This window comes from Sparus aurata, chromosome 8 (assembly GCF_900880675.1).
Source record: "Sparus aurata chromosome 8, fSpaAur1.1, whole genome shotgun sequence".
In the NCBI taxonomy this organism is placed as follows: Eukaryota; Metazoa; Chordata; class Actinopteri; order Spariformes; family Sparidae; genus Sparus; species Sparus aurata.
The window spans coordinates 1,545,954-1,572,224 of NC_044194.1; the positions used below are offsets into that span (position 1 = coordinate 1,545,954).

The window sequence follows — 26,271 nt, forward strand, 5'->3', positions numbered from 1 at the left end:
TGCCTTCATCACTGTGTTATCATGTTAAAGTGAATGTGTTTGACTTCAGACAGCTGAAGTCAGTCGTCATGTGTGAGTTCCCTGCTCCTCCACCAGGTGGCGGTGCAGGCTCAGTGTTGGTGCCTCATGTCTGTGATCTCCACCTGATCAGAGCTGGAGCTGATCAGACTCCTGCTGTCAGCTGATTGGATGTTCAGGCCTTCAGGTGTTACAGTGACACACCTGAGTGTTGCCGTGCTGATCGCAGCTGCAGGAGTGTTTCATGTCTCACTGAGAAGTTTTCCAGTAGCTGCAGGAAAGAAATTGTTGTTTTTACTTCATCAGCTCTTTGTTAAAACCTCCTTCAGCCATTAACAAGATTTTCTGCAGTTCTAACTTGCTGAAGCTTGCAGACGCTCTTCTTTTATGTTTGGTGTGTGCTCATTACAGCTGTAGGCAGCGCTGGTAATAAGCCGCAGAGCCGAGGATGCTGGGAAACATCCTGGAATTAAACCCATCTGTCTCTGGACAGTGTGCACATGACAACACAGCTGCTATCAGGTAAACATACAACTGCAAAGGGATATTCTCAGTGTGTGTGTGTGTGTGTTTGTGTTACTCTTCCAGGTTTCACAGAAGATGAAACTCAGAAACTCAGAGAATTGACTGAAAAGAGTTTCTGTGCAGACGAACATGCTGCAGCTTTAACAGTCTGATCCTCCTCTCTGCGAGCTGCCTGTATATCAGCAGTAACGTCTCTAATGGAGAGTCGTTAAGAAAACGATCTCATTATTCAGCTCTAATTAACAAATGAATCAGGAGTTTATATCACGCTCAGCGGAGCAGATGAACGGCTTCCCTCTGGAGACGCACATTTACCTATTTACTCTGAAAATGACATCCTGTCCTTCTGACCTTTAACTGAAGGACAAATACAAAACATTTAATCTACAATGAGACAACATGCATCTGCTTATTTAAAGGGACAGTTCACCCTAAACTGAAAATCCGTTCGACATCCTCCAGGGTGCTAACCAGCTTACCCCGGCCCGGCCCGGCCAGGCCCCTCCCGTCTCCTAACAGCCCTCTGTAGCTCAGAGCTGACAGTCTGACAGCCTGGAGCTTCAGCTGGAGAGGTAAAAGCAGCCAGTTCACTGCTGAGTCTAATAAGTCAACAACATAAACTCACTAAATGTCAAGAAAGGAAATATTTAGACTCTTTCTAGCAGGAAAATCCAACCGTCCACCGTCTGACCTCAAGTTTCTGTCTCTGACTGACTGACCAGTTTAATCTGCTTGTTTACTCATGGTCAAACTCACTTCATTAAAACTGGACACAAAACCAGAACAGTTCTGGTTTGTCTCCACAGTCTCCTCTGGTTCGGTCCAAATCAATCCTCAATTAACAGTAACGTGAAGATATTCTGTCTCTACACGCTGATGATGTCCAACTCTCTCTCTCTCTCTCTCTCTCTCTCTGGCCTCTCCTGATGTGTCTTCTCGTTCCCGGAGTCATAGTCCGGGTCAGAGCCGCAGTAAATTGCCTCTGTAGTGTAAATGGCAACCCGGATGCGAGAGGACGCTGGCGTGAATATCGCTGCTTCTCGATCCGTGACAAAACTGCTTTTTTCTGTTAAAAGAAGAAAGCCAAGTTGTCTTTGCAAGCTCTGAGGCTGTGCTACTACCTTTGAAGCCTGCACACCTGAAGAATTGGCTCCATGGAATCATCTTTCTCCGCTGATCCGCTGTTAGCCTCACCGCTCAGCAGTTAGCATAGCAATGCTAACTTATAAGCAGACGTACTCGATGCTCTGTGGGATGTCCATTATTGCTCCGCTGGTCCTCCCTCCACCTCTGGGTTTTTCACCGCCTGGCTCCTTTGTCTCCTCCTCTGCTGCTGTGGTCTCTCCCGGCTCGCGGAGATGTTGGATGGTCGATGCTCCACCGTTGCTGGTGGGGTCTTCGGGTGTTCAGCACAGGAGCTCCTGGACTTCTGCTGTCACTTCGCCCCAGCCTCTGTCACTGAGACTGGATCTCTGGATCTCTGGATCTCTGGGTCTCCTGCGTCGCCCTCGCTGTGTGCATAGGACCTCCAGACGCAAGTTTGCTTCTGGACGGAGGGTGCTGCTCCCTGCGGTGCTGGCAACGGTGTTGACGGCGGTGCAGCTGTTCCCTCAGTGCTGACTGAGAGGCGCTCCATTTATTCTTTGCTTTGTTTGTTTTCATATATGTTTATTCCACTTTGTCAAGTGTCCTTGGGTACCCTGAAAGGCGCTATATAAATTAAATCTATTATTATTATTGTTATTAAATCACCTCTGTACTGTGTCCTCTGTCTCCACACTGACGCTCTCAGAGTTCAGTCCCAGTCTGCGGTCCACACGTCTTCACTGGGAGGCTGTCTGACTGAGCTGCACTGACCGCAGTGCTCCTGTAGTATTCTGATACACAAGTTACACCTAAAAACATAAAACAGCAACAAAACTAAAAAACCGTAAAATGGCTCCGTACAGCTCGTTTGGTTGTTTCTCTGTTTTATATGAAGTCTCCAGCTGCTTCAGCTGTGTTTTACTGTGAAGATCCAGAAATGTTCAATCAGCATGAGGCAAGGAGAGTTTTCATTCTTTGGTGAACTGCTCCTTTAGAGGAGAATCCCAGTGTTTTAAATCAGTGCAGGTTTCCTCTCCTGCAGCTAAAAATATCAGTTTGCTCTCCGTCTTCTGAAGAAGCCGCTCGCTGCTGCTCACTCGACGAGACTGAAGAAGAACTTGAGTTCTTCACATGAAGCGAGAAGTGAGGGGTGTTTTTTTTTGTTTTTTGGTTTATCCTCATTTCCTTCTTCCAGAGTTGAGTGTTTTCATGTCGGAGCTGCTGTGTGTTTTCTCTGTCAGTCACCTGAGACTCTCACAGGAAGTCTGAGCCAAGAAACACTCCTGCAAAAATAATGAGAAACAAGTGAATGTCAACACGTCTAATTACAGACTGGTTCTGCAGGGACCGGCAGAACTCAGGGGAGGAGTTTTCCAAGATAAAGTAGACGGAGACGGAAATAAACCCTGAAGTGAAACAGTGACGACGGATTAGACTACAGAGGCGTCGTTGAGGCTCGTGCAGCGCTGCTAACACTCAACAGCCGGGTCTGCAGGAGAACTTCATCTGTTCTATCTGCTGTAAAGAGTCACAGTTCAGTTCAACATCATCATTATTTAATCAAACGCATCACTGATGGTTGAACAGTACCGACCGTACAGAGGAATCACGTCCCTGAGATCTTAGAAAACGTTACAAACAAGCTTTTAAAGTTTTCCCCTGATTAAATATTAAACGTCATGTGATTGAACATCTTCTCTGCTCGGCCTCCCTGCAGAGAGGAAGCTGACGGAAGCATCCGGAGCTTCAGACCTGACGGAGGCTGTTTGTTGGAGGCGTTGTGTTGTCAGTGTGTCTCTTTGAGCTGACGCAGCTCCTGATGACGGCTCGGAGTCTGAAGGTGTTTTCACACCTGGACCCATCCGACCCGAGGCTGTTGGTCCCACTGAGGTTTGTTTGTTGAAGTGTGAAATCTTTATGTTGAATTATATTTTTGCTGACGACTCGTCCTGCTACAGTCTGTAACTCAGAGAGACGAGAACAACAGAGGATCAGGAGGGACATCACAGACTCATCTCAGACATCTTGTGTCTTTTGACTTCAAATCACCAACGACGACGAAGACCACGTCACACCAGCTTCACTTGAACATGCACCTCCATCTAAACCTTTCGTTCAGATGAAGATGGTGTTTTTAATGACGCCACAGTAAAGAGCAGGAGACGCCAGCCTCGTGTTTAAATGTGCTGAAGCTGTTGTCTCGTTTCTGGAGTTTTTCCTCTTTGAGCCATGATCTCATGATCTCCGCTTCTTGTCCTCGGCTCTGCAGATATTTGGTCATCAACAAATATCAAACACATTAAAAAGTTGACACCACTAACACATCTAAAGAATATTTACTACGAGTTTTTTTATTGTAACCCACAGTTCTGGTGCTGGACAGCAGCAGCCGACGCTCAGAGTAATCTCGTCCTCACCAGATGTCAGGACGGAGAGCTGCTACATGATCTGAAACCAGCGATGTGACAGCAGTGAGGCCAGCGACCAAAGATCAGCTGAGGTTCAGACCGTTCTGTACACTGTGAGGTTCTGGAGGTTCTGCCACATTCATCGTGTGTCCTGATTGCTCATGTGTTCTGTGTTGATGCAAATCCATGTTGTGAGTCTGTAAATCTGAAAAGATGAAGCGTGACTGAAACATCCACCGAAGCTCCCAGAGAAGACACACGTGGAGCGATGAGGAGACAGAAACCTTCCTCACATCATCACATCGAGCCGACGTGTTTCCATCTGCAGCGATTTAAAGCACAGACTGTAAACTCACATCCAGTAACAGTGATAACACTTAATTTACTGATGGATGAAAAGTCGGTTCAGGAGCAGCTGTTTGTATTTAAACTCACTGAGTCCAGAAGCACTTTTCATTCTTCTCAAAAACATCCTCTGTGAAATCAGACATGTGCAGCCCGGTGCAGCTCAGTGCAGCCCGGTGCAGCCCGGCAGAGGAACACGGAGCTGGAGACGGACCGGAAACACACCAGATACACTGACTGGTGTGCTGAGCTTAAAAAACTTAAACTGGAAAACATCAAATAAAATCATCAGATCGTCCACCATGTAGAAGACCACACACACACACACACACACACACACAGCATCCTCCTCCTCAGCTGCCAAATCTTCTCCTTTGGATGTTTTTGGGGGGAGGAGCATCGTCCACTCCCACTCAGAGCAAATCCTCCATTGATCCTCTCTCTCTCCATCTCTCCCTCCCTTCCTCCCTCCCTTTCTCTCTCCCTCCCTCCCTCTCTCTCTCCCTCTCTCTCTCCCTCCCTCTCTCTCTCCCTCTCTCTCTCCCTCCCTCTCTCCCTCCCTCCTCTCTCCCTCCTCCCTCACTCCGGTGTTGTCCACCGGTTCAGGAGGATCTCCGCTCAATTTCCCTCTCTGCGACTCAGCTGCTGAGGATGGATTCTCGGATCTTCACGCTGCATGTCCTGACCCTCTGCTGCCTCATTCACGGTAGGCTTAACACACACACACACACACACACACACACACACACACACACACACACTGACCTCTCTCCACACATGGAGGAGGAGGAAGGTTCACTGACTGTGTTCAGCATGAGGATTAATAATGAGAACTGTTCAGATGAAGGAGGGAAAGATCAAAACTTCAGGAAATATTCTGTAAAGAGAAAAAGTCACAAGATGTAAATGTGAAGCTGCTGTTTGATGGAACAGCAGACATGACACTGAGTGTCTGTAAACATATGCACGAGGTCGACACACATCGGACCAAACATTCAACGTTTATCTGACACAGAACCAGAACCAGAAGTCCAGTGAACAGGAGCTCAAACGATTTAATGTTACACAAAAATAATCTAAACTGCCATGTTTCACAATGTCAAAGCTGCAGTTAATAAACACCACACACACACACACACACACACACACACACACACACACATAAGTATATGATGGATTGATACGAGGGATCGATGATGCCGTGGTGCTTCCTGTGTGATGGTGTTTTGTGTCATCTCTTGTGTATTTGTTGTTTATTGACAGACATATTTTATAATCTTAATAATAATAGTGATAATGATAATAACAGGTGTGTGATGTGATTGCCTGATATTACATGATAGTAATGAGAGTATTTCTGAAGGTGGAGCTGATTGTTGTTAATTTAGTTGGATGCAGATTAAGATTAATGTTTCTACGAAAATCATCCGTCATCCGTAGTGAGAGAAACAGTTTGCAGAGTTCGATTCAGCAAAAGGCAATAAAATGTAGAAAACAAACAAAAACCCTTAAACTTTAAAGATGCTGAGGAGTGAATGTGATTTCTGACTCTTCACTTTAATGACGTCATGACGTCGTGTGATGTTGTAACCTGATGGTGGACTGATGGAGGAGCTCTGTCTCAGTGGATGTGATTGATGTTTACAGCTGGCCGTCACGTCTGCTTTCCAAATCAGTGGTTCAGATAATTACAGAGTTAAACTGCAGATTTATGAACAGACTGAATGACAAACCAGTGAGACGCGTCATGACGCAATGAAGTTACAAGATTATTTTGTTTATTTGAGAGTCTCATTAGAGACTCAGAACAGTTTATCCACTGAAACAGAATAATTCATCATAAATAAGTTGTAAGATGTTGAGAAACAGCCAGCACCTCAGTTCTGAAGTCAGCACTCAGCAGAGATCCAGATCTGTCTCTTATCCTGCAGCATCTTTTGTTTTTCCCTTCTCCTGTCTGTTAGCTCATAAAGTGAAGTATCACAGTGTGTTACGGTGAATTTCAGCTCCTCTGCAGTTTTTGCACGTTGGCTTTCTTTTTCCAGCACCAGAGGGAGTCGCCTGGGCTGCAGACGGTTAGCATAGCTTAGCATAAAGACAGGAAACAGGAAAACAACGAGCCGGGTTCTGTCAACAATGCAGGCAAAATCCAACAAACAGGAAAAACTGTGTGCTGAACAATTCTCTCAGTAGAGGGAGATCCAGAGTGACGACTTCTTAAACTGACTTCAACAAACAAAGATTTAAAGTGTTGTTCTGAAGCTGCTCTCAGGTCTGCAGCACCGGAGCAGGACCACTCGTCTGATCACCTTCCTGCTGGTTTCAGGCTTCAGATTAATTTATTGTGCGACTGCTCGTTTGCACTTTTTACTGTGTCTTCTTAACGACGCACCTTTGAACAGAAGACAGTTTGAGCGAGTGTACGCTGGTGTTTCTCAGATCAAAAGGAAAACCGTCTGACTTTAATATTTCTGTGTTGGAATATAAAAGCTGACAGTCGGCTGTGGTTTCATCTGTGCTGCTAAGACCTGAACAAACAGACGGGAGCGGTCTGCTTCAGCCGCTCCGTCTCTTCACCTCCTCTTTCAGGATTAAACTCAAACTTTTTTCATTTTTATCTCCAAAAGATGTCGGCGGAGCTTCGTTCAGTTCAGTGAAGGATAAACTGAGGACGGATAAACAGCTGCGTCACTGCACAGATAAAATCCATGTTTAGACTTCATATCTTCAAATGCATTAAAATGTAAAATGACTGTGAACATTCGTGTCTGAGCTGTTAACAGAAACACAGTGGAGATCACCTCCGGCTGCTGCTGCAGTCGGGTCGATAAACAGGAGTGAGGAGAAATCCACTAAAGTCGTCTCTGAGCTCTCCTCCCGTCTGTAAACGGATCAGAGCAGAACCTGATTAGACTCCAGGTGTTTATTCCTCCTCTGGATCAGCACCGACTCACCAACATGTCTTATGAAGCAGCATCTAATAACTTTTACAGACAATAAAACACAATTTATTTTTAACATTGTTTGGAGCTGCTGTATTTCTAAATGTAATATTTTGTCAGCAGCTGAATTCATCTATATTTTATTTCAGACACTGAACAATAAATACACATGAAACATGAAATGGACTCTGTAAATGAAGCCGTGTCTGCCGGCTGGAACTGGTCCTCAGTGTTTCATAGGTCTTGACGGTGACCCTGAGCTCAGGGACACCGCTGACAGCGAGCCCTCCTCCCCCACAGCTGGTCAGGGTGTCACCGAGCACCAGTCAATCATCCTGATGAGCTTTCATCCTCCTCAGACTGATGCAACGTGTCCACAAAGCCTCCTGAGCCCCGAACACAGAACACACAGCCACTGTGAGCTGTGTGAGATGAAAGGTGACGGCCGTGAGAGAAACCTGCAGAAACCTTTGATCGCTGATCACAATCGTGATCCTGCATCTGAGTGAGATCTGCTGACTGACTGCAGGGTGCTCACATGTCGTCTTACACCTGTGTGTGAAAGGACATTTTTACTTCAGTGTTTGTGCTTTTTGTCTTCGGTTCGTCCGTGTGCTGCTGCTGTGAGACCAAATCTCAGTATCTCTTAAGTACACACTTGATGAGAGCGCTGCAGCTGGACGACAGGAGCTGGTGTCTGTTCTTCTACTTACTGTCTGCATATTAAGACATATGATGACTTTTGGATGTTTATTTATGTTGTCTGGTTGAGGTTTGGTTTGGTTAAGGCCCTGACACTACTTGGTTAGGTTTCGGAAAAGATCAAACTTTAGTTATTTACATGATATAGTTTTTTTATTACATACGTTGCGTGAGTACGTTACTGAACTCATATAACTTAATATCCCTGACTTCCCACCTTCAAACACAGCCTCATTTGGCTATCCATGAAAAAGGTACTCAACCTCCCACTTTTCTATAGGAATACATACTTCCTACAAGCAATGCACTAGTTTGATAAACACAGAGAAAAAACACATGAACTGACCTCAGATTCTCCAGTCGACAGTTTCGACTCTCCAGTCCAGAACACAGCAGCTTCACTCCTGAATCCTGCAGCTCGTTAAGGCTCGGGTCCAGCGTTGCGTGAGTACATTACTGAACTCACATAACTTAAAGACAAATCAGTGTTGATGCTTTTCAACCCTGCAACTCAAACTTCTCTTACTCTTAATCCTGCTTCCAGGATAGACAGCAGAGGGTTTTATCTCCAGCATCAAACTCAGAAGCTCAGGGAGAGAGCCTCAAATGTCAGCGTCTGATCCGGATGAGAACACCTCAGCCCAGAGTTACGTCACACTGTTGGTTCTCACACAGAACTCGAACCCTTCACCTGAATGAAAGTCCTTTAGATAATACTGTGTCATCCTTTGTGACCTTGATTATTGCCCCCTGCTGGAAGCTGACTGCACCTTATACGTACCTGTACGAGGCAGACCATCACACCTGCTGCCATTATTATACGTGTAACACCTGAAACATGAAAAACTTTGTCTTCTGCTTTTTTACTTAAATCTGTATTTTGACTCGATGAGAAGATCCCCAAACTGATTTCTCACACAGTTTATATGTGTTTGTTTGCTTCCTCACTTCACTGCTGCTGTGTGGAGTCTGTGAACTGAAGGCAGGATGTAGAAGTCAGTCAGTAACAGGATTAAACAACTCCACCTGCACCAATTCATGTTTGTGGCTTTCATCCAGAGCGACTGTCAGCTCTGTGATCAGTGACATTAAACACTGTTTCTGCCCACTGATCCATCAAACACAACACACGTCCAGCTGGTAACATTTCAGAGGTCACATTTGTAGTTCTTGTGCTGATCTGAGGTCTGAGTTTGCCCTTTAATTGTAATAAAGCTGCAGATGAAAGTGAAATGTTGGTATGTTTGTCTGCAGGCTCCCTGCAGGGCGTCTACCAGCGACGTCTCTACAAAGAGCTGATGAGGAACTACAACCCGTTAGAGCGACCGGTCAGCAACGACTCCCACAGCCTCACCGTCCACTTCAGCTTCAGCCTGCTGCAGATCATGGATGTGGTGAGAGCACACACACACACACACACACACACACACACACACACACACGTTTTGTAGATTTGCTGAGGAGGAAACAACAAAGTGCTCACAGAGAGCAGATCGTTACTCTCAGCAGGACGACTGCAGCACGGCACTCTCTGTAAGTTGTTATTGTTTGTTTGTTTCTCGAAAACACTGCTCTGTGTGTGTGTGTGTGTGTGTGTGTGTGTGTGTGTGTGTGTGTGTGTGTGTGTGTGGTGCACAGTGTGGCACTGACTCACTATGGGAGTGCAGGGCAGCTCGACTCCTGTCAGCCCCACTTCCACAGCATGTGACCACACACACACACACACATATTCAGACACAGACACACACACACACACACACACACACACACACACACACACACACACACACACATTCACACACACACACTCATACAAACACAGACACACACACACACACACAGCTGGTGGCTGTAGAGGCTCCACATGTCGGGGAGTTCAGTGTGAACAGCAGCTGGATATTGAACCTTTAACACTTGACGAGTCCTGACTGACTTTTTTCTGAAACTTTGGATAAAAACAGTGAAAAGTGACGGTGAGAACTTCAGCCTTGTTTCCTGTGCCCTCAAAAAAAGCTCTTTTTTAATATCCGATCAGTTACAGGTCCAGGTCCGGACAGGATAGCGTCTGGGTCTGGACCCGGACAGCCGTCAGCTCATCTTGTCGTCATCACACACATCTGTGGCTGAAATCACTTGAAACAACAAAATACATAAATATAATAAACACACTCATTAGTTGAAGAGCTAATTAAACTCTGTCGTTGCTTCGGAACACAAAATAAACACAATATGTTCTGCGGGGGCCCGGTGGAGTTCTGGATCAATAGCAGTGACTCAGCCTGAACGTGGCCGAGTGCTGAAGGTTCAGATTAGATAAACTTTACTTTCTCTGCCTTCACCACCTCATTCACTTCTTAGCTCTTATAAAGTTGTTATCTGCCGGCCAGATTCAGATTAATGTGACAAAATCTGCTCACTGGTTAAATCAGATTGTTACAGATCGATCAATGAGACTTCCTGAGGGAGATTCACAGACTCAGCAGCGACTTCCTGCGACAATACGTGACACATTTATGTTTTAAGGAATATGTTAAGTAATATTCTCAATGCAGGACATGTTATGGAGTATTTTGACCCTCTGTAATTGTTACTTTTACAAAAGTAAAGAACCTGAAAACTTCCTCCAGCGCTGCTATTCATCTAGATCTCTTCCTGCAGTATAATCCGGTCCAGCTAACATCCTGTCTGTGTGAACCACAGAGGTGTGAGCATCAGTGGGTCGGAGTTAAATGAAGTTGAAGCGCAGCATCAATAAAATACTTAATTTTCGGGATTGAGAATCTCCTCCGAGTGAAGAAACCTCAGCACAGCGTCTGAAGCTTCCTCCTGTCAGGACTGAAGCTGATGAAGTGCAGCAGAGGAAACTTAGATGTTTCAGTTCAGACGTGTTTGAACAGAATCTCTGAATGTGCCACTTCAGATTTCTCATGTCATCTCAGTTATTCTTTTTATTTTAATAAAGAACTGTTTTTGTCCTCAAGTCTGTAGAGTCTCAGCCAGCTGCACCTGCACCACTATGTTTCATCAATTATATTTTGCATTAATTTAACAAATATTCTTGTTATTACTCGATTAATATCACAATTAATTTACCCAGAAAATCATTTTAAACTTGTCGTTTATATTCCGATATCATCCTCATCAACAGTACACACTGCAGGGTGTTACTCCCCAACAGGAAACAGCCCAGTCTTCACTGCTAAAGCAGGGTACACACATAAGGATTTTATAAATCTTAAGAGATTTTTTATCTGTAGAGCCCCCACACATGAAGATTAAGAAATCAGCTTTGATCGTACTGTGTGTGGTGTGCTCCGATATTCTCAGCACAGGACACCACACACATAAAGATTATCTGTCTCACGGCCGATCTGTATATAAAAAAGAGTAAATAAACGTTTGAAAACATGAAAGACATGGAAGACATAGAAAAGGGAATGATGGTGGTCCTCGGACTATTGCTGTCCGAAAAATCCAGAAAAAAAAGAGAAGAGAGTGGAAAAAATCCTGGAGACAGCAGGAACAAGGACTTTATAGTCTACTGAGCGAGCTGGAGGTGAGTAGATTTATAGTTTATTTTTCCCATAGAAAAAGTTGGATCTCACAGCTGTTTTTATTCACGTCTGCTTCCGTGTTCCTCAGTCAGCTGGTTGGCTACGTTGCGTTTCACGTCACAATTCATGTTGTAGTTACTCTGGAGTCGTTGGATTTCTCCACACACATGAAGATTTTTCATCGTAAATATTGAACAAGTTTAACAAGTTTAACGCAACCCGTTTCCAAGCAAATTATCGGGACAAATTGACTCTTAACACACCACAGACCACAGGATAATCGTATAGGATTAATTTATAAAACAGAAGATAATATTCCGTGTTCAGAAAGGGGTAAAATCGAAGCAAAATAAACCAGATTATCGCTATGTGTGTACCCCCTTAATCTGTGTAATCCTGATATATATATATATATATGATGTTTGGGTGGAGACAGAAAGTAACTAGTAGTAGTAGTAACTAGATACCGGCATGTTAAACCTGCTGTGGCAGAGACAAGACAGCAGATCAGTATCAGTAACAGGACGTGTTGTTCAGAGCTACAGCAGACATTAAGTTTCTCTCTCACCTGCTTCGGTCTCGTCTCCAGTTTAAAACTCAGTAATAATCTGCTCATCCTGGATGTTTACTGTCATTTTTAATCCGTCGTGAGGACAAACGATCACCAGCGTGTCAGAGGCAAAACCACAAAGCAGCTTCGTCTTTCAGCACACAGATCAGCGGGGGATCCCAACACGTCACAACACGGACCACAGATTGACGACCACACCACGAGATCCAGCGTTAATCCAGCCGCTCCGGGATGATTCAAGCTTCAGATGTTGGATGGCAAATCGAGCACCAGCTTTGTGTACTACGTGTTAGTTTCTTTAGTTTTAGTTGCTTGCCGTTGGAATTGTGTTTTATTGAGGTAGAAATGTATTCGTTGTGCTTCTAGCCGAGCTTCTTCACCAGCAGCAGAAACACTTTGTTTTACTCTCCACACATCAACTGACAGCTCTCACATTTAATCCTCTTGGTCTTATTTTGACCTTTTGTCTCAGATGAACAGTCAGAAGATGTGATGTGATATTTTGCAGACAGAAAATATCTTCCACCATTTGTCACGTTCACGCTGTCTAATTCTGACAGGAGGTGAATTTATTTGAGCTATTTTCACATTAAAAATCTTCACTTGGAGGTTTTAAATTAGTCCAGCCTTATTATTACTCATTAAACGTCCTCCACAGGATCATGTCTCGTCATTTTTCACCTTTTGCTTCGTTCATTTCCTTATTTCATCATCAAATATCATCAATTAATGTCCTAAATTTGAGTTTTAGTCCCTGCAGTCATTCTCACTGTTTCCTTCTTCAGTATTTATCCTCATCCCTTCATGTGACACATCATTTTATCATTCCTCATTCTCTCCGTGTCTTGCTGTCGTCGTTATCTGCGCTCATCTTTTTTATTGCCTCGTCTTCCTCTTCATCACGCAGACTTAATCTCATTAATTTGGCTGCGTTTTGTGTCTCTCTGCAGTTCATCTATTTTCTGTTTCCATCGTTCATCACACTGTCAGAATCCTCCATCATCACCCGGCCTGTAACTCATCACTTATTAAAATGAGATGATGGCACAGATTCAGTGGTCTCTCAGCTACCTGAGGATCTGGATCAGATTGTTCTCGGTGTTGTTTTCTGATCTCAGGTGAGTCTTCAGGTTCACAGCATCTCCTCCTCACACTGTTTACTGCAGCTCACATGTATCTGGTGCTGAAGCTGCAGGCTTTGTTAGAGGAGCCGAGTCCTCACAGCTGCTGTTTACTCCAAACTCAATTTCATGCTCAAATCAAATTAGTTCTGAAGTATTAAAGCATGCAGTCCAAACAGAGACGTACAGGCACGGCTACGTGAGGCAACAACAGGGATATGTTCTGAGATCAGAAGGTTTTCTCCTCTTACGAGTCGAGAAAATAATCACAGAGCTGAAGAGGCTCCTGAGTGTCCCTCTGTGTCTTGCTCCTTCGCTGCAAACAGCAGATATTTCGGTTTCAGAGCTTCTGTGGATTTAAATTTCATTTGCACCTGGAACCATCCGATCCTAATCTCCATCTGAGTTTGATGGAGATCTGTTGCTGTTAACCAACCAGCAAACAGACAGTGAAACCCTAAGCTCTCTGTATCTGCTGTGACTGGAGATAAAACTGGTCCTGACTCAGCTGGAGGAACATTTATTAGCAGGATCTCGAAGGTTTCTGGCCTTTAAAGGGATATTCCGGTGTAAGTTTAATCCATGGTCTAACACACAGTGAAACTGTGTTAGACTCCCTCTCGAGAGATCAAGTTAGCAGACCGCTAATTTACGGAGTTTTATCAACCTCAGAAACGACCGCACTACAACAATACACTGCAGTAAATGGATCCAAATATAAACCGCCACCAAAAAGCCACAAATAATGCTCAGAACAGCACCAAACTTCAGCAACAGTACAAATGGGGTCTCAGCACATATTTTGAGGCATCTAACATTTGATATAGTTGCTGTAATTGTCGAAATTGATAAAAAAACTTCACCACCCAAGAAGCCTTCCTTGTTGTGGGGAAGCCCTGTGAGTCGATTCCCGAGTGCAGTAGAATCCCGCAGCTCAATGATGATCATTACTGCGGGACTCTACTGCACTCGGTAACGCTAACTACGTTAGCTAGCGGTCTGCTAACTTGATCTCTCGAGAGGGAGTCTAACACAGTTTCACGGTGTGTGTGACCATGCATTAAACTTACACCGGAATATCCCTTTAAGCAGCAGCTGATGGTCGGTGTTTGTTAGTTTCATGGTGACTCTGAACAGCCTGTCTCAGTGCAGCAGCAGTGTGTCAGGAGGCTGTGAGCCGTGCGAGCCGTGCGAGCCGGCCGTGGTCGGCTCGTATCATCACAGCTGCTCAGCACAGTTTCACAGCTGCTTCTGTTTTGCCTCGCTGACTCTGAGTTTTATATCCAGACCAGAAGGTTTTCTTTCTAGCTGGCCGCTCCGCTGCCTGTCTCCCAGGTGAGGCTGAGGTCTGAGCAGAGCTGAACTCTGCTGCTGAGGTCGAGAGGACAGGATGAGCTTTACATTCAGGCTGCTGCCTCCGTGACCGTGATGAAACATTCCTGCATGCCGTCGATACCTCAACACGACTGACTGCATCGTTTCTGTGCAGTGTGAGGGCGTCTTTTATCAGCCAGGTGACCAATCGACATCACAGCCAGATGAGAGTGCTGCTTTTAAAGAAACACACAAACAGCTTCAATCCAAAGTCCAGCAAGCACGAGAGCGATCCACAGTACAGATGAAGTACTGAGTGTAACTGCTGCGCTGCACACCGGACCTCCTTTGAGCTCCGACAGGTTCTGTTTGTATTCTTGTCACAGTGACAGAACTTCATTTTTCACTGTGTTTAGTTTCCACGTCGTCGTAGTTACATATTTACTCCAGAATCACTCCAGATTCATACAACTGTGGAAAAATCTTCATCCCCATCCGGACACTGAATCAGTGCAGATTTAATTTGACTTTTTGTCCCTGATCAACAGAAAAAAGATCATTTAACAACTATGACGTCTACAAAATGATGTAAAGTAAAAATACAAAGTGTTCAGAGTGAGACTCACTCGACACCATGCGATGGATCATTGACGGATCGTTTCTGATGATTCAGAAACATGGATGATTTCTGACAGACTTGATATAAGCAGATACGTTCCAAACCTTTATGTTGCTCATGTTCCGGTTCTGGTCAGGAAATGATCAGAATTTGGCCTTAAATTCCTGTTTTGTCACTTCAGACACAGCTGGAGTCGTCCAGAGGTCAGAAACATCCCGCGGTGTCGTCAACTGTGGTCAGCTCATGTTTATATATAAGGGGAACATAAGATGAAACGTAGAAATGCCACCATGTCACGAACAACATGTTCAGAGACGATATCAGACAGTTTCAGGTTTTACTTCTTCTTCAGGACTCACTGCTTTAAAATTAAAGCGCCGTATTAACTGACGTTATTTTACGTCGACTAACCGTCTTATCACCAACACGCTGACTTCCAGACGCTGGAACAGGAAATGTGAACTTATATTCCAGAATCAGGACTCGATCCTGCAGCACTGAGACGTCCTGTGTGTCGCTGTCAGCTCCAAACTCAACTAATCCAGCTGAAGAAGTAAAATGTTTCAAAATGTTGTTTTTGGAAACTATTATCAGGAGCGGATGAATCCACATTTGGTAGATGGTGTGTGTGTGTGTGTGTGTTTCTATGGATACATCAGTATATATGTATTTAGCAGACACATTCAGTGTTGAGCTAAGTAAAGGTCGGTGCATGAAGCCGTCGTCACGTTGGAAGATTCTCCTCCGCCCAGCGTTTACTCCCGCGTGCACTCGGCCACCTGAGAATGTATTAACGGGCCGGACATTCATCAAACTGACATTATTCATATTCATCCTGCGCTCCGCTGGAACGCCGCCACGCTGAAGATTAATTTAAAGGATGAAAGAGAGAGCGGGGAGTGGACTGACTAACGGTGGCTGCAGTGACTCAGTTGTTGTTTCTCTGTTTGCAGGATGAGAAGAACCAGGTGCTGACCACCAACATCTGGCTGCAGCTGGTGAGTTTCCCCTCAAACAAGTAAAACAGAAAGACGAACGCTTTGTATTCAGAAGGACGATGTTCATTCAGAAGGACGAGGCTCTTTGTTCTGATTGATCGTCAGCCAGAAACAGACTTTACCTGTGTTCTGACCCGTCAGAGGTCACACAGTCAGGACGCTGCAGTTTTTATCTCTCCGTCTGTTTCCTGTGTGGACGCTTTCACACCTTCATGTCTGTGGAGTTAATGGAGTTAACGATCCACAGCTCAGTGTGAGTGATCCAAACCTCTGCCGGGCCTGGACCTTTATCCAGCCTGCTGCTGCTGTCACACTGCTCTGCTGGTTTGGGACCACAGGTCCATTACAGAAAATTAAACCCGTGTCGCTCCCAGCCGTGACTGATGGGCCTATTGGTGCCAGTGGGCTGGCGGGTCGGTGTGTAAACTGACTCCAGGGGAAGAAACTGAGTAAACATTGATGATAAATGGAAGCCTGCAGCGCATCGCCACATCCTTCCTTCAGCTCGGCTTCCAGGGAGACTCTGGAGGAATCACAGAACTCCAGCTCTGGTACTTGACCCAGATAAGTTTTCTGTGATGGAGAAAAACTCGATCCAGCCGGCAGCGAACAGCAAGCCAACTTCTTTTTCTGTTTCCGAAAATTCTTCATCCGCTGCTCGAGTCGTCGGTCCGACGCCCGACACGTCCTGGCTCGTCACGCGGTTCTGATGTCAGCTGCTGCTCTGTCTCTGTTCTCTTGAACGATGAAGAACCGTTTCTTTGCGCCTCTCGCTGGGCCGGACCGGCGCTGGTGTGAATGTCAGAGCTAATGGAGAGCGTAGCGATTCATTAAGAGAGCTTCTGAGCCTGTTTCATGCAGCTGTCCAAATTTAATTAGGTTTCATATCTGCTCCTGTTTGTAGAGCGGAGAAGCACTAATCCGCCTAATCTGCTGCGCTCACATGGAAAGGTTGGTTCCTCCCCAGAGGCCCGGCATCTCCTCCCCACAGAACCACAGGCCCACAGAACCACAGAACCCTCCCAGGACCAGCTAGTCTTTAGCTTTATTTAATTTGGCGGCCTCTGCTGCTCCTCCTCCTCCTCCTCCTCCTGCCTGTGAGCGAGAGGAAACATTTCTGCAGCCTCGTCGGGTTTTTGAATGTCAGAGTGTTTCTGCAGCTTTTGGAAGTTTTTCTTCTGGCAAACGAGAAACTTTAAGACTAAAAACAGAATCGACGTCGACACTCGGGAGCAGATTTCTACCTGCAGGGCTCCTGAAGAGCTTCACTTTATACTGATTTCATTATTTTGTGTTCTTTTCACTTCTAAGCTGTTTGTTCACTGAGCTCAGCCGCTGAACAAACACAGAAAACACACAATTCTGAACTGAACCAGAGGAGAAACACACAGTACTTCTGTAATGAACAGACGGAACCAGGCGATCGTATCTGAACAAAGCAGCTTAGCTTAGCTTTGAGCTACATGCTGAGTTTTCTTGTCACACCATTTGATTTTTAATGATCTGGTGGGATTACCTGCAGCTCCCACATGAAGACGAGCGGTGTGATCGCAGCTCCTCGTAGGTCTCTGAGAGAACTGAACCCTCAGAGTGGTTCTGACGGTCCTGCGTTGCGTCTCTCTCCGGGCCGGCAGTTGGTCTTTACATGTTTAGTCGTGTTGAAAAGAAAGAATTAAAATGCCGGCAGAGATCTAAAGAGAAGCAGTAACTCTGTCCGGTTGATGATCCTTTTATTAAACACTATCAGGTCGGTACCACAGGTCCAGACTGAGCCCACATTTAAATGTTGGACCGATTTGTGAGTGTCTGGACTTCATGGTGCTTTTTTTTCTTCCCCTTTTGAATCTTTTTGAACCTCGTCTGATTGCATCAGCTCGACTTTCCTCTAGCGAGCGGGCTTCTTTTGGTCTCGTCCAGTTCGGACTCTCGGAGCCTTTGAACCCGGACAGACATGAGACCAGCGAGCGCAGACATCCTCACCTGCTCATTAAAGATACATGGAAACACTCGACAGATGCCTCTGATATCTGGCTCACTGCTCTCTGTAGCCTCGGCTCCTGTTTTAACTGGAGAATAACGATGACGGGAGCTGAGGTGGTTTGACATGAGACAACTTCTCTGCAGGATTTTAACCAAGAGGAGCTGCAGAGCTGATCTCAGATCTGTCATCCTCTCACTTTAAACATTTAATACATTTTAGAAAACATTCATATCCCAGAAGTCACCAGAGTTTAGTTCGAGTGTTCGGACGTGAACTTCAGTGTCGTCTTGTGATTGTTCTCTGCAGCCGTGACTTTTCCTGCGTTCCTCTGGCGAAAACCTTTCAGCTGAGTGACAGGAAGTAAACAAGCCTGCAAAAGACGGGCGACCTTCAGTCTTCACAGCCTCAAACCATCAGCAGAGAGCAAAGAGCTCGGAGAGGCTCTGACATGTAATGAGGACCGAACCGGCCAGAAGAGCTTTGTATGCTAATCAGACATCAGCTCCGTCCTGATGTCTGCTGGCAGCTCGCGAGCTAACGATGGCTGTAAGATCCATCAGTGCAGGCGAGACTTCACCGTGTGACACACAGAGGTCAAACAAAGATGAGACAACATTTGTATTATTGTCAGAGCTTATTCCCTGAATTATAAACTGAATTCTGTAGAAAACAATCATGAAATGATGTTTCATGAGCTGATTATCTACCTGACAGCTTATTAAACAGGGACAGTGTGTTTAATACACAGTGATGTATTCACACCAGCAGGAGCTAAAAGTCTGTTTTCATAGTCAACACACTTTCGGACCTAAACTAACAGATAGTTTGACTCCCAGAATAAATAATGTCAGCGTACCAGCGACAGGAGCACCGGACCATCGTTGTACATCACTATAGTTACATGTATTAACCCGGTTTAATGATATTAATTCTAATTAGAAGTGGAGTTTGTAAGACAGCGTTTGAGACAGGGTCATGGAGATGTGTGTTGAATGTTTCATTTTCTCTTCACAGACAGTTAAAAGTATGTTTGTAAGTGACTGAAAACATATTTTCTTTGTTTTTGTGTCAGTGTCGGTGTGTATATCAGCATTAACGTGTGTGTGTGTTGTGTGTGTTTGCAGTACTGGACAGATTTCTACCTGCAGTGGAACACATCCGACTTTCCCGGCGTGGCCAACGTCAGATTCCCCGACAGTCAGATCTGGAGGCCCGACATCCTGCTGTACAACAGGTGCCCAACCGAGACACTCAACCCAGAACCTGAACTGTGTGCTGGAGCTGCTTCATGACAGCTCATGTTCACATTTGTCTCTCGGCAGCGACTGTAGTACCTGTAGTGATTATCACACCAGCAGAGGAGGGACGCAGGTTGCCCAGGTGACCGACAGGTTGATGTTTGTGAAAGAAAAACTCAATATTTAGTTATTTTAACGCACAAAGTTATCAGTAACATAGTCATTTTCAGCCAGATCAATTGTTGTCTTACCTGAAAGAAATATGAGAAAGATCATGTTGAAATAATCAAACTCTCTTTGTTTTCATGACTGGATAAACTGGACAAACAAATAGACCTTTGTTTACATGTGGCGGACCCTGCCACCTCTCCGTCTTCCAACAGTGTTCTGAGACCTTATTTTCCTCTGAGAGCTATGATATTTAGTTTCAGTATTCTCAGGTCCTGATCTACAGTATTGATTATCTACCAGGCTGTCATCAGTAATACATCACCTGTCAGCGGGTCATCAGAACAGAACAGAATCATTTCGACTGTTTGCTCGTCTTCTCACTGATCATTGTGTTCTGACTTCAGAGCTTCAGTGTCTGCGTGTTCTGATCCGTGGCTCAGAGAAGCGCTCGCTGCGTCTCCACTGAGTTCTTCTTCTGTGGACTTAAATGTCAGAGCGGAGACGGAACAACAGGATCAATTAGTCGCCGGTTGGATTGAGGATGTTTGAGTTCACGGTGCGTCGCTCTGAACGAGGACAAACACATCTCATTTACTTCACGGTTTATTTTCATCCCTCGGTCGTGATTCAGTAAACAAGCCAATTCAGCTAATTCCCTCCTGTTATCAGGACGAGCTCGCTCCCTGTCGGGATTAACACCTAACACACTTCAGAGCCGCCGGCTGTGGGAGGATCTCTGCTGGGTGCTGACGAGCATCTCGGCTCATTAACCCAGCAAAAGTTAGATCCCGGCCTGGGGGGGCGTTACTGTCAGAGGGAATATTGACCTGCTGGTTTTAATGAGACGGGCCGATGTTCTGGCCCGGACTCTGACTCTGAATTATTGTTGGGCACCGAGTCAACTTCTTCAGCAAACTCACTGTGGTTCTGTAGTCTGAGTTCTCCTCTTTCAAAAGCCAATATTCCTCTCTGGAAACTGAGTCCAGTTCATAGAGATCTTAAGAAAAGTGATGACACAGTTGCTTCTTTAACCTTTTGTAAACTCTGGTGGCCAACAGTGCTCGTTTAGCAGCCCAACATTCTTTCAGGTTTTACTGATATTGATATTTGTGGGTTTAAAACATCTGATAACCAGTTTGTGACAGATCCCTGAGAAGGTTACAGAAGTAATGTTGTTATTTTAATCCAACAATGTGTTTTAGTGTTGGTCCAGTTTTAATTTCAACATCAAAGCTTTGAAATAAAAGAGGAACCAAACTTCATGAATGTAACTGAGACAAAGTGACAGAAACACAAGAGCTTTAAAGTTTCCACCACGACTGAAGACGTAATGCTGGTGATGATGTCACACGTGTTGTTATTAACATATTGCTGTGTGCATTAATGTAAAATACCAACATTTAACTGATCAGCTCCGCCTGCTCCCGCATCTCCAGATTCCTCCAAACAATCTGCTTCTTTTCCTCGATATCAGAACACGAACATGACATTTATCTTGTAAAAGAAGTTCAGCTACAATCGCAAGAATCAAAACAAGATTAAGAGGAGAAACATTATATTTATGGTTTAGATGTGAAGAAGAGAACAGAACGGCTGTTTTTCCAGACGAACGACATTAAAGTCAGAAAGCTGCAGGGATCAGTCTGAAACCTGGTGTGTGTGTGTGTGTGTGTGTGTGTGTGTGTGTGTGTGTGTTGTGGACAGAATTTAAAAGAGACAGATTTTAAAATGCTTTTAATAAATTCTTATGTTGTCATTCAGACAGTGAGGGGTCTTTAAATATTCACCTCTTGTATCCTCAATGTTGTTATTGACGAGTGATGGTTTATAACGTATCTTGTCTGTCTGTGTGTGTCTGTATTTTACTCAATGATGAGTTTCAGACCTTGACAGTTGACAGTTCAAAAGTTGGCATTCATAAGAAAGTGAGGACATTTTGAGAGAAGTGAGGACATTTAGAAACTTGAGGTTAAACTGGATGTTTCTACTCACTGCTGGTCAGAGGAGGTTCAGGTAAAGTGACAGCTGCAGGTGATTGTGTGTGATCAGCTGCAGCCTCGATGAAACGATGATATACTCGTCACTGACTGTTAATCTGTGTCCCTCCACAGTGCTGACGAAAGGTTCGATGCCTCCTTCCACACCAACATCCTGGTCAACTCCACCGGCTACTGCCAGTACCTGCCTCCAGGTAACACACCCACCGCTCCTCTCTGCTGTCCTGCTCAGAGCTGCTGTCATCATCATCATCTGTGCTGAAAGATCTGATCACAATCATTGATCCACCACGTCACCCGTCCATCACTGAGACAAACAGACTCCATGTTTCTACCTAAAGACAGAAAGAAGTTCATGTAGAACATTTGCTGAATGAACAAGAAGGTCCAAATAATGCAGAATGAGTCAGAGACAGAGTTTCACAGAGTTTATAAAGTGTCTCCAACTCAACAACTCACTAAACTGACACATTTGTTAAGGGAGTCTGGTGATGTTGTGGTGACTAGTTCAATTGGATCCTCCTCCTCCTCCTCCTTCTCCTCCTTCTCAGACGATCGGATCTTCATATATCGACAGATTAATGAAGTCATTAGATTTGTTACAGCTCCCAGTAAACACACACACACTCTTCACACACTTCCTCAGATGGGTTCTGATGAACGACTCCATCAGACCCGAGAGCCCGTCGCCTGCAGCTTTACGAGGTCCGAGGGGGGTCAGGGGGTGGGCAGGAGGTCATGAGGACAACAGGAGGAAGTCAGGAGGAGTTATGGTCCTGATTGACGACCTGGCACTCATCATGACTTTTAACTGGGGCCTTTCAATCAGCTGATCAGAAATCAATAACCAATAAAAGTCGTAACAGCTCTATTACTGCCAGCTGATGCTGATGAGGGCGAGGTGGGGGTGTTGTTGGGAGGGACGAGGATCACAGAGACCAGCTCAGTCTTCAGGCTTCACATTAATATGAAAACAAGCTAAACAAACATTATTCTGGTGCCAATGAATGTCCACAAATGTCTCATGTTTCTTTTTCTGTATTTATAACAGTCAGAATACATGATTTACATTTTCAATGAGTCCAAATGGAAATGATTCTTTATTTACTGCTTCTGATGAAACTTTAATGCATATTTTTAGTTTTGCACGTCATCTCCTCCTCACTTCTGTGTGTATTCGTTCAGTCGGCTCAGTTTACTCAGTTCTTAATATTTTATTTTTGGTTGCCGTATCTTGTTGTTGATGTTCCTGATTTCTTCTCGGGGATCATTAAACTTTCATCCGTCTCTGGAGGCAGCAGCTGGTTTGGGATCAGATTGAATTCACCAGCTGATCCTCACAGACTTAATGGGAACCTCCACCACGGTCGTCCCGAGGGAGACACAGCTTCCTGTTTACCTGCTTTTTAAATTACAGTTAGTCCTCGCAGCTCGTCGTCTGTCTCAAAGACTCAGTGTTACGACTTCAGTGTTCAAAGTCAAAGTCAGATTTATTTCCTCTCAACTTCTGGATCTTTATCTTCTTTATGAATTCCTCCGGCTTGTTTATCTCTGTTTTATTTTACGTCTTTACTTCTGTCAGTGGTTTGGATCTCCAGCCGACACACAAACAGTGTTTCCATCTTCTTTCTCCTTTTTCTAAACTTGTTGACCTTATTTTTCTCCATTTCTTTCTCAACAGTTTGATTTCTTCACCTCCTCCACACAGCTTCTATTTCACGTTCAATCCTTTCCTCTCTTTCCTTCAGGGATATTTAAGAGCACCTGTTACATCGACGTTCGCTGGTTTCCGTTCGACGTGCAGCGCTGTGACCTGAAGTTCGGCTCGTGGACGTACGGCGGCTGGTCTCTGGACCTGCAGATGATCGAGGCCGATGTGACCGGATACATCGCCAACGGAGAGTGGGACCTCGTGGGTGAGAGCAGAAGAAACTTTATTTGGACGTCATGTATTTTCTGGTTTCTGTCTTCGTCCATGAGAGCAAACTGATCATCTTTAGGTCAGGTAGCACACTGATCAATGATTTGTCACCATTTTCTTACATTTTATGGATCCAACAACTGATCAATTCTTTGGGAAAATGATCTACAGTTTTATCGTTAATGAAAACAATTGTTAGTTTTAAGTCCCCAAACATTAAATCCCTGAATGAACTTCCTCTCACACTGGTTAATGAGTCACCTCAGGTCAGAACAGCAGCATGCTGATAGAACTCTGTGTACCGATATAAGCACACATGTGTTCCAGACACCATCTGCGTGAATCTGTTAGGTAATCAGGTCGACTCGTCCAGTTCTTCACCAAACAGGGAGCAAACATTTCTTTGTGGAGCATGTGGACCGTTATCATGATGAGACGGGAGAGACAAACACGACGTCTGGACAAAATCATCATTTGTTTAAACGTCCTCAAACAGAGATTAGCAAGAAATGACAAGAAATATTAAATAACTGTGAGAAGAAATTTATTTTCATTCGTCCTTTTTTAAAAAACCGATCTTGTATCTAAACCACATTTCAACCCAGTGATGCCTTTCAGTGTCCACATACTTTTGGCAGGTTCATTTGATATTGATTTTACAACACCAGAGTAGTAGAATAAAATGTGCGTTAAAAAGAAAAGTACTGAGTATGCTGGAGGGTTGAGGAGGAGTTCAGGAGTCTCACAGTCTCAGGAGTGAAGCTGCTGTCACTAATTCAAACGAATCATTCACACAAATATTGATACAACAGTTTGAAAGGATTGAAAATGTCCGTCAATCCTGAATATCACACAATACATTTAATGCTAATTAAACTAACTGTCTCTGTGGACAGGGCTGAACAGGGGAGGGAGAGAATAGAAAGGGGGACAAAGAAACAAGAAAAGAAAACTCCTCTTAATAATTCACTGAAGGCTGTCTGATCTGATCCATCAGACTCCGGGTGGAGGACAAGAAAATCTTGGAGGGAAGAAACTCCAGAAGCTCATTTCACGGTCAGATCTCCGGCTGAGACGCCCGAGCCTGAGCCGGATCCTGGCAAAACAACAACAGTTGTTTTTAATTAGTTCCTGATAATCTCACATTTAGGAGTTTTCCCCCCAACAGCGATGGTTTGTAAATGTTAGATCCGAGCGCGGCGGCCTGCAGACTGGATCGTTAAAACCTGTGAGCATGGAGCCGCTCAGAGGCAGAACAACCCGTCTGTGTGCTGAGGAGGGTTTCATATCAGCGCTCCCATCCAGCATTAATCTGTTGGTAATTAAATCCTCCTGCTGCTGCAGCTGCGAGCAGCTCACTGAAGCTGAAGGCGGATGTGAGCCGCCGCCACCACCGCTGCCGCAACCGCCGCCGCCGCCACTGCCACTGCCTGCAGGACAAATACCAGCAGCTGCCCACAAATGCCAGATCACGCAAACAAAGCGTGACCAAGGACTGACATTTATATTGTCAAACTTCAGCTTTCATTCCCTCCCTTGAATCAGACGATGCTGCGAGCAGAAACCTCCCGAACAGACAACCGTCCAATGTTTGAACAAAGTCATAAATCTGCCTTTAGTTCATTAGTTCTCATAGGATTAGAAGTGAGGTTTACAGTTCATTGTTTTGTCTCGTGCATCTTCATCCTCATTAAACTTTATTATAATCAAAGTAATGTTGTAAGGAGAGAGAAATGAGTGTGTACGACCACAGAAAGCCAACAGAATAACACTGCAGATAACTTCACTGGTGTCTGAAGTTTCTGAGTTACAGCCTGACGACCAGCAGTGAAACACATCAACAACCGTCAGTCTGATTATCTGGACCAGTGAGCAAGTTATTAATATATGATATTATTGATATTAATGATTCATATTAATATATTCAAACTGATTTCATGTTTAAAAAGCCAACACATTTATTATTTAGCACACTGTAAACAGCACAGCTATAATTAGAAACTTGAGCAACAACTCATCACCAGAATGAATGTAACGTACATTTCTGCAAATTAACATTTCTTTAGGCTCAATTTTAATTTTCTATCAATTTAACTACTTGGTTAGGATTGTGAAACATCATGTCTTGGCTTGAGATACCTGTTTTGTTAACAAAGCTGGAAAATGTCCCGACGTATTTAAAATGTCCAGTGTTTTCACCCTTACAAATGTTGAAACACAGACCTGAACAGTGCTCACTGGGTTGTTGGTGTCTCGTTCGGCTCTTACTCCACCGCCATCGCCTCCTCATCATACACTGCAATGTATCCAGGATTTGCAGAAACATAAAATGCAAACATTTTATTCTGGCCAGGACATTATGAACCGAATGATGTCCAAGGCTGACATTTGTACTAAATGTGGCGTATCACATTCACATTATAGGGCCATTAGCCACCTGTCACAGCAGGAGGTGTAGGAAAGGTGGCTGCCAAACAGCCGACCACAGTTTGAGCTGGACCTCTGGATATTTTTAGGACACCTGGAGACACCTCCACCTGTTTTTCACGTGAAGTCAGACCATTGCCATCTGTGATTGGTATAAAACAGGTATTTAGGTTATGTTTTCCCAACTCTTACCAAGTAGTTCTTGTGCCTACACCTAAACGAAGCAGAAGCAGAGCGTTGTGACAAGAGAGAAAATAGAAAATTGATCCTAAACAGACGAAAAATTGAAACAAAAAGAAACAGGTTGAACTTTTCTGTGATTTTGTAGAAACG

The 26,271-nt window shown here is 44.6% G+C and overlaps 1 protein-coding gene across 2 annotated transcripts in view; it reads left to right on the forward strand.

Annotated features, from left to right (window-relative positions):
• The first annotated feature begins 290 nt into the window (after window positions 1-290).
• The window catches only part of LOC115586010 (neuronal acetylcholine receptor subunit alpha-7), a 35,951-nt gene continuing 9,970 nt past the window's right edge, over window positions 291-26,271 (forward strand). Inside the window, exons 1-7 of one of the 2 annotated variants that reach the window (XM_030424732.1) lie at window positions 291-540; window positions 4,989-5,088; window positions 9,281-9,420; window positions 16,159-16,203; window positions 19,309-19,418; window positions 21,705-21,784; window positions 23,339-23,506. In XM_030424732.1, coding sequence (XP_030280592.1) covers window positions 5,034-5,088; window positions 9,281-9,420; window positions 16,159-16,203; window positions 19,309-19,418; window positions 21,705-21,784; window positions 23,339-23,506 — 598 coding nt within the window. In that variant the 5' untranslated portion in view covers window positions 291-540; window positions 4,989-5,033. Of the gene's footprint in view, window positions 541-4,965; window positions 5,089-9,280; window positions 9,421-16,158; window positions 16,204-19,308; window positions 19,419-21,704; window positions 21,785-23,338; window positions 23,507-26,271 lie in introns of those variants that run through there. The other variant, XM_030424731.1, reaches the window with a different exon arrangement.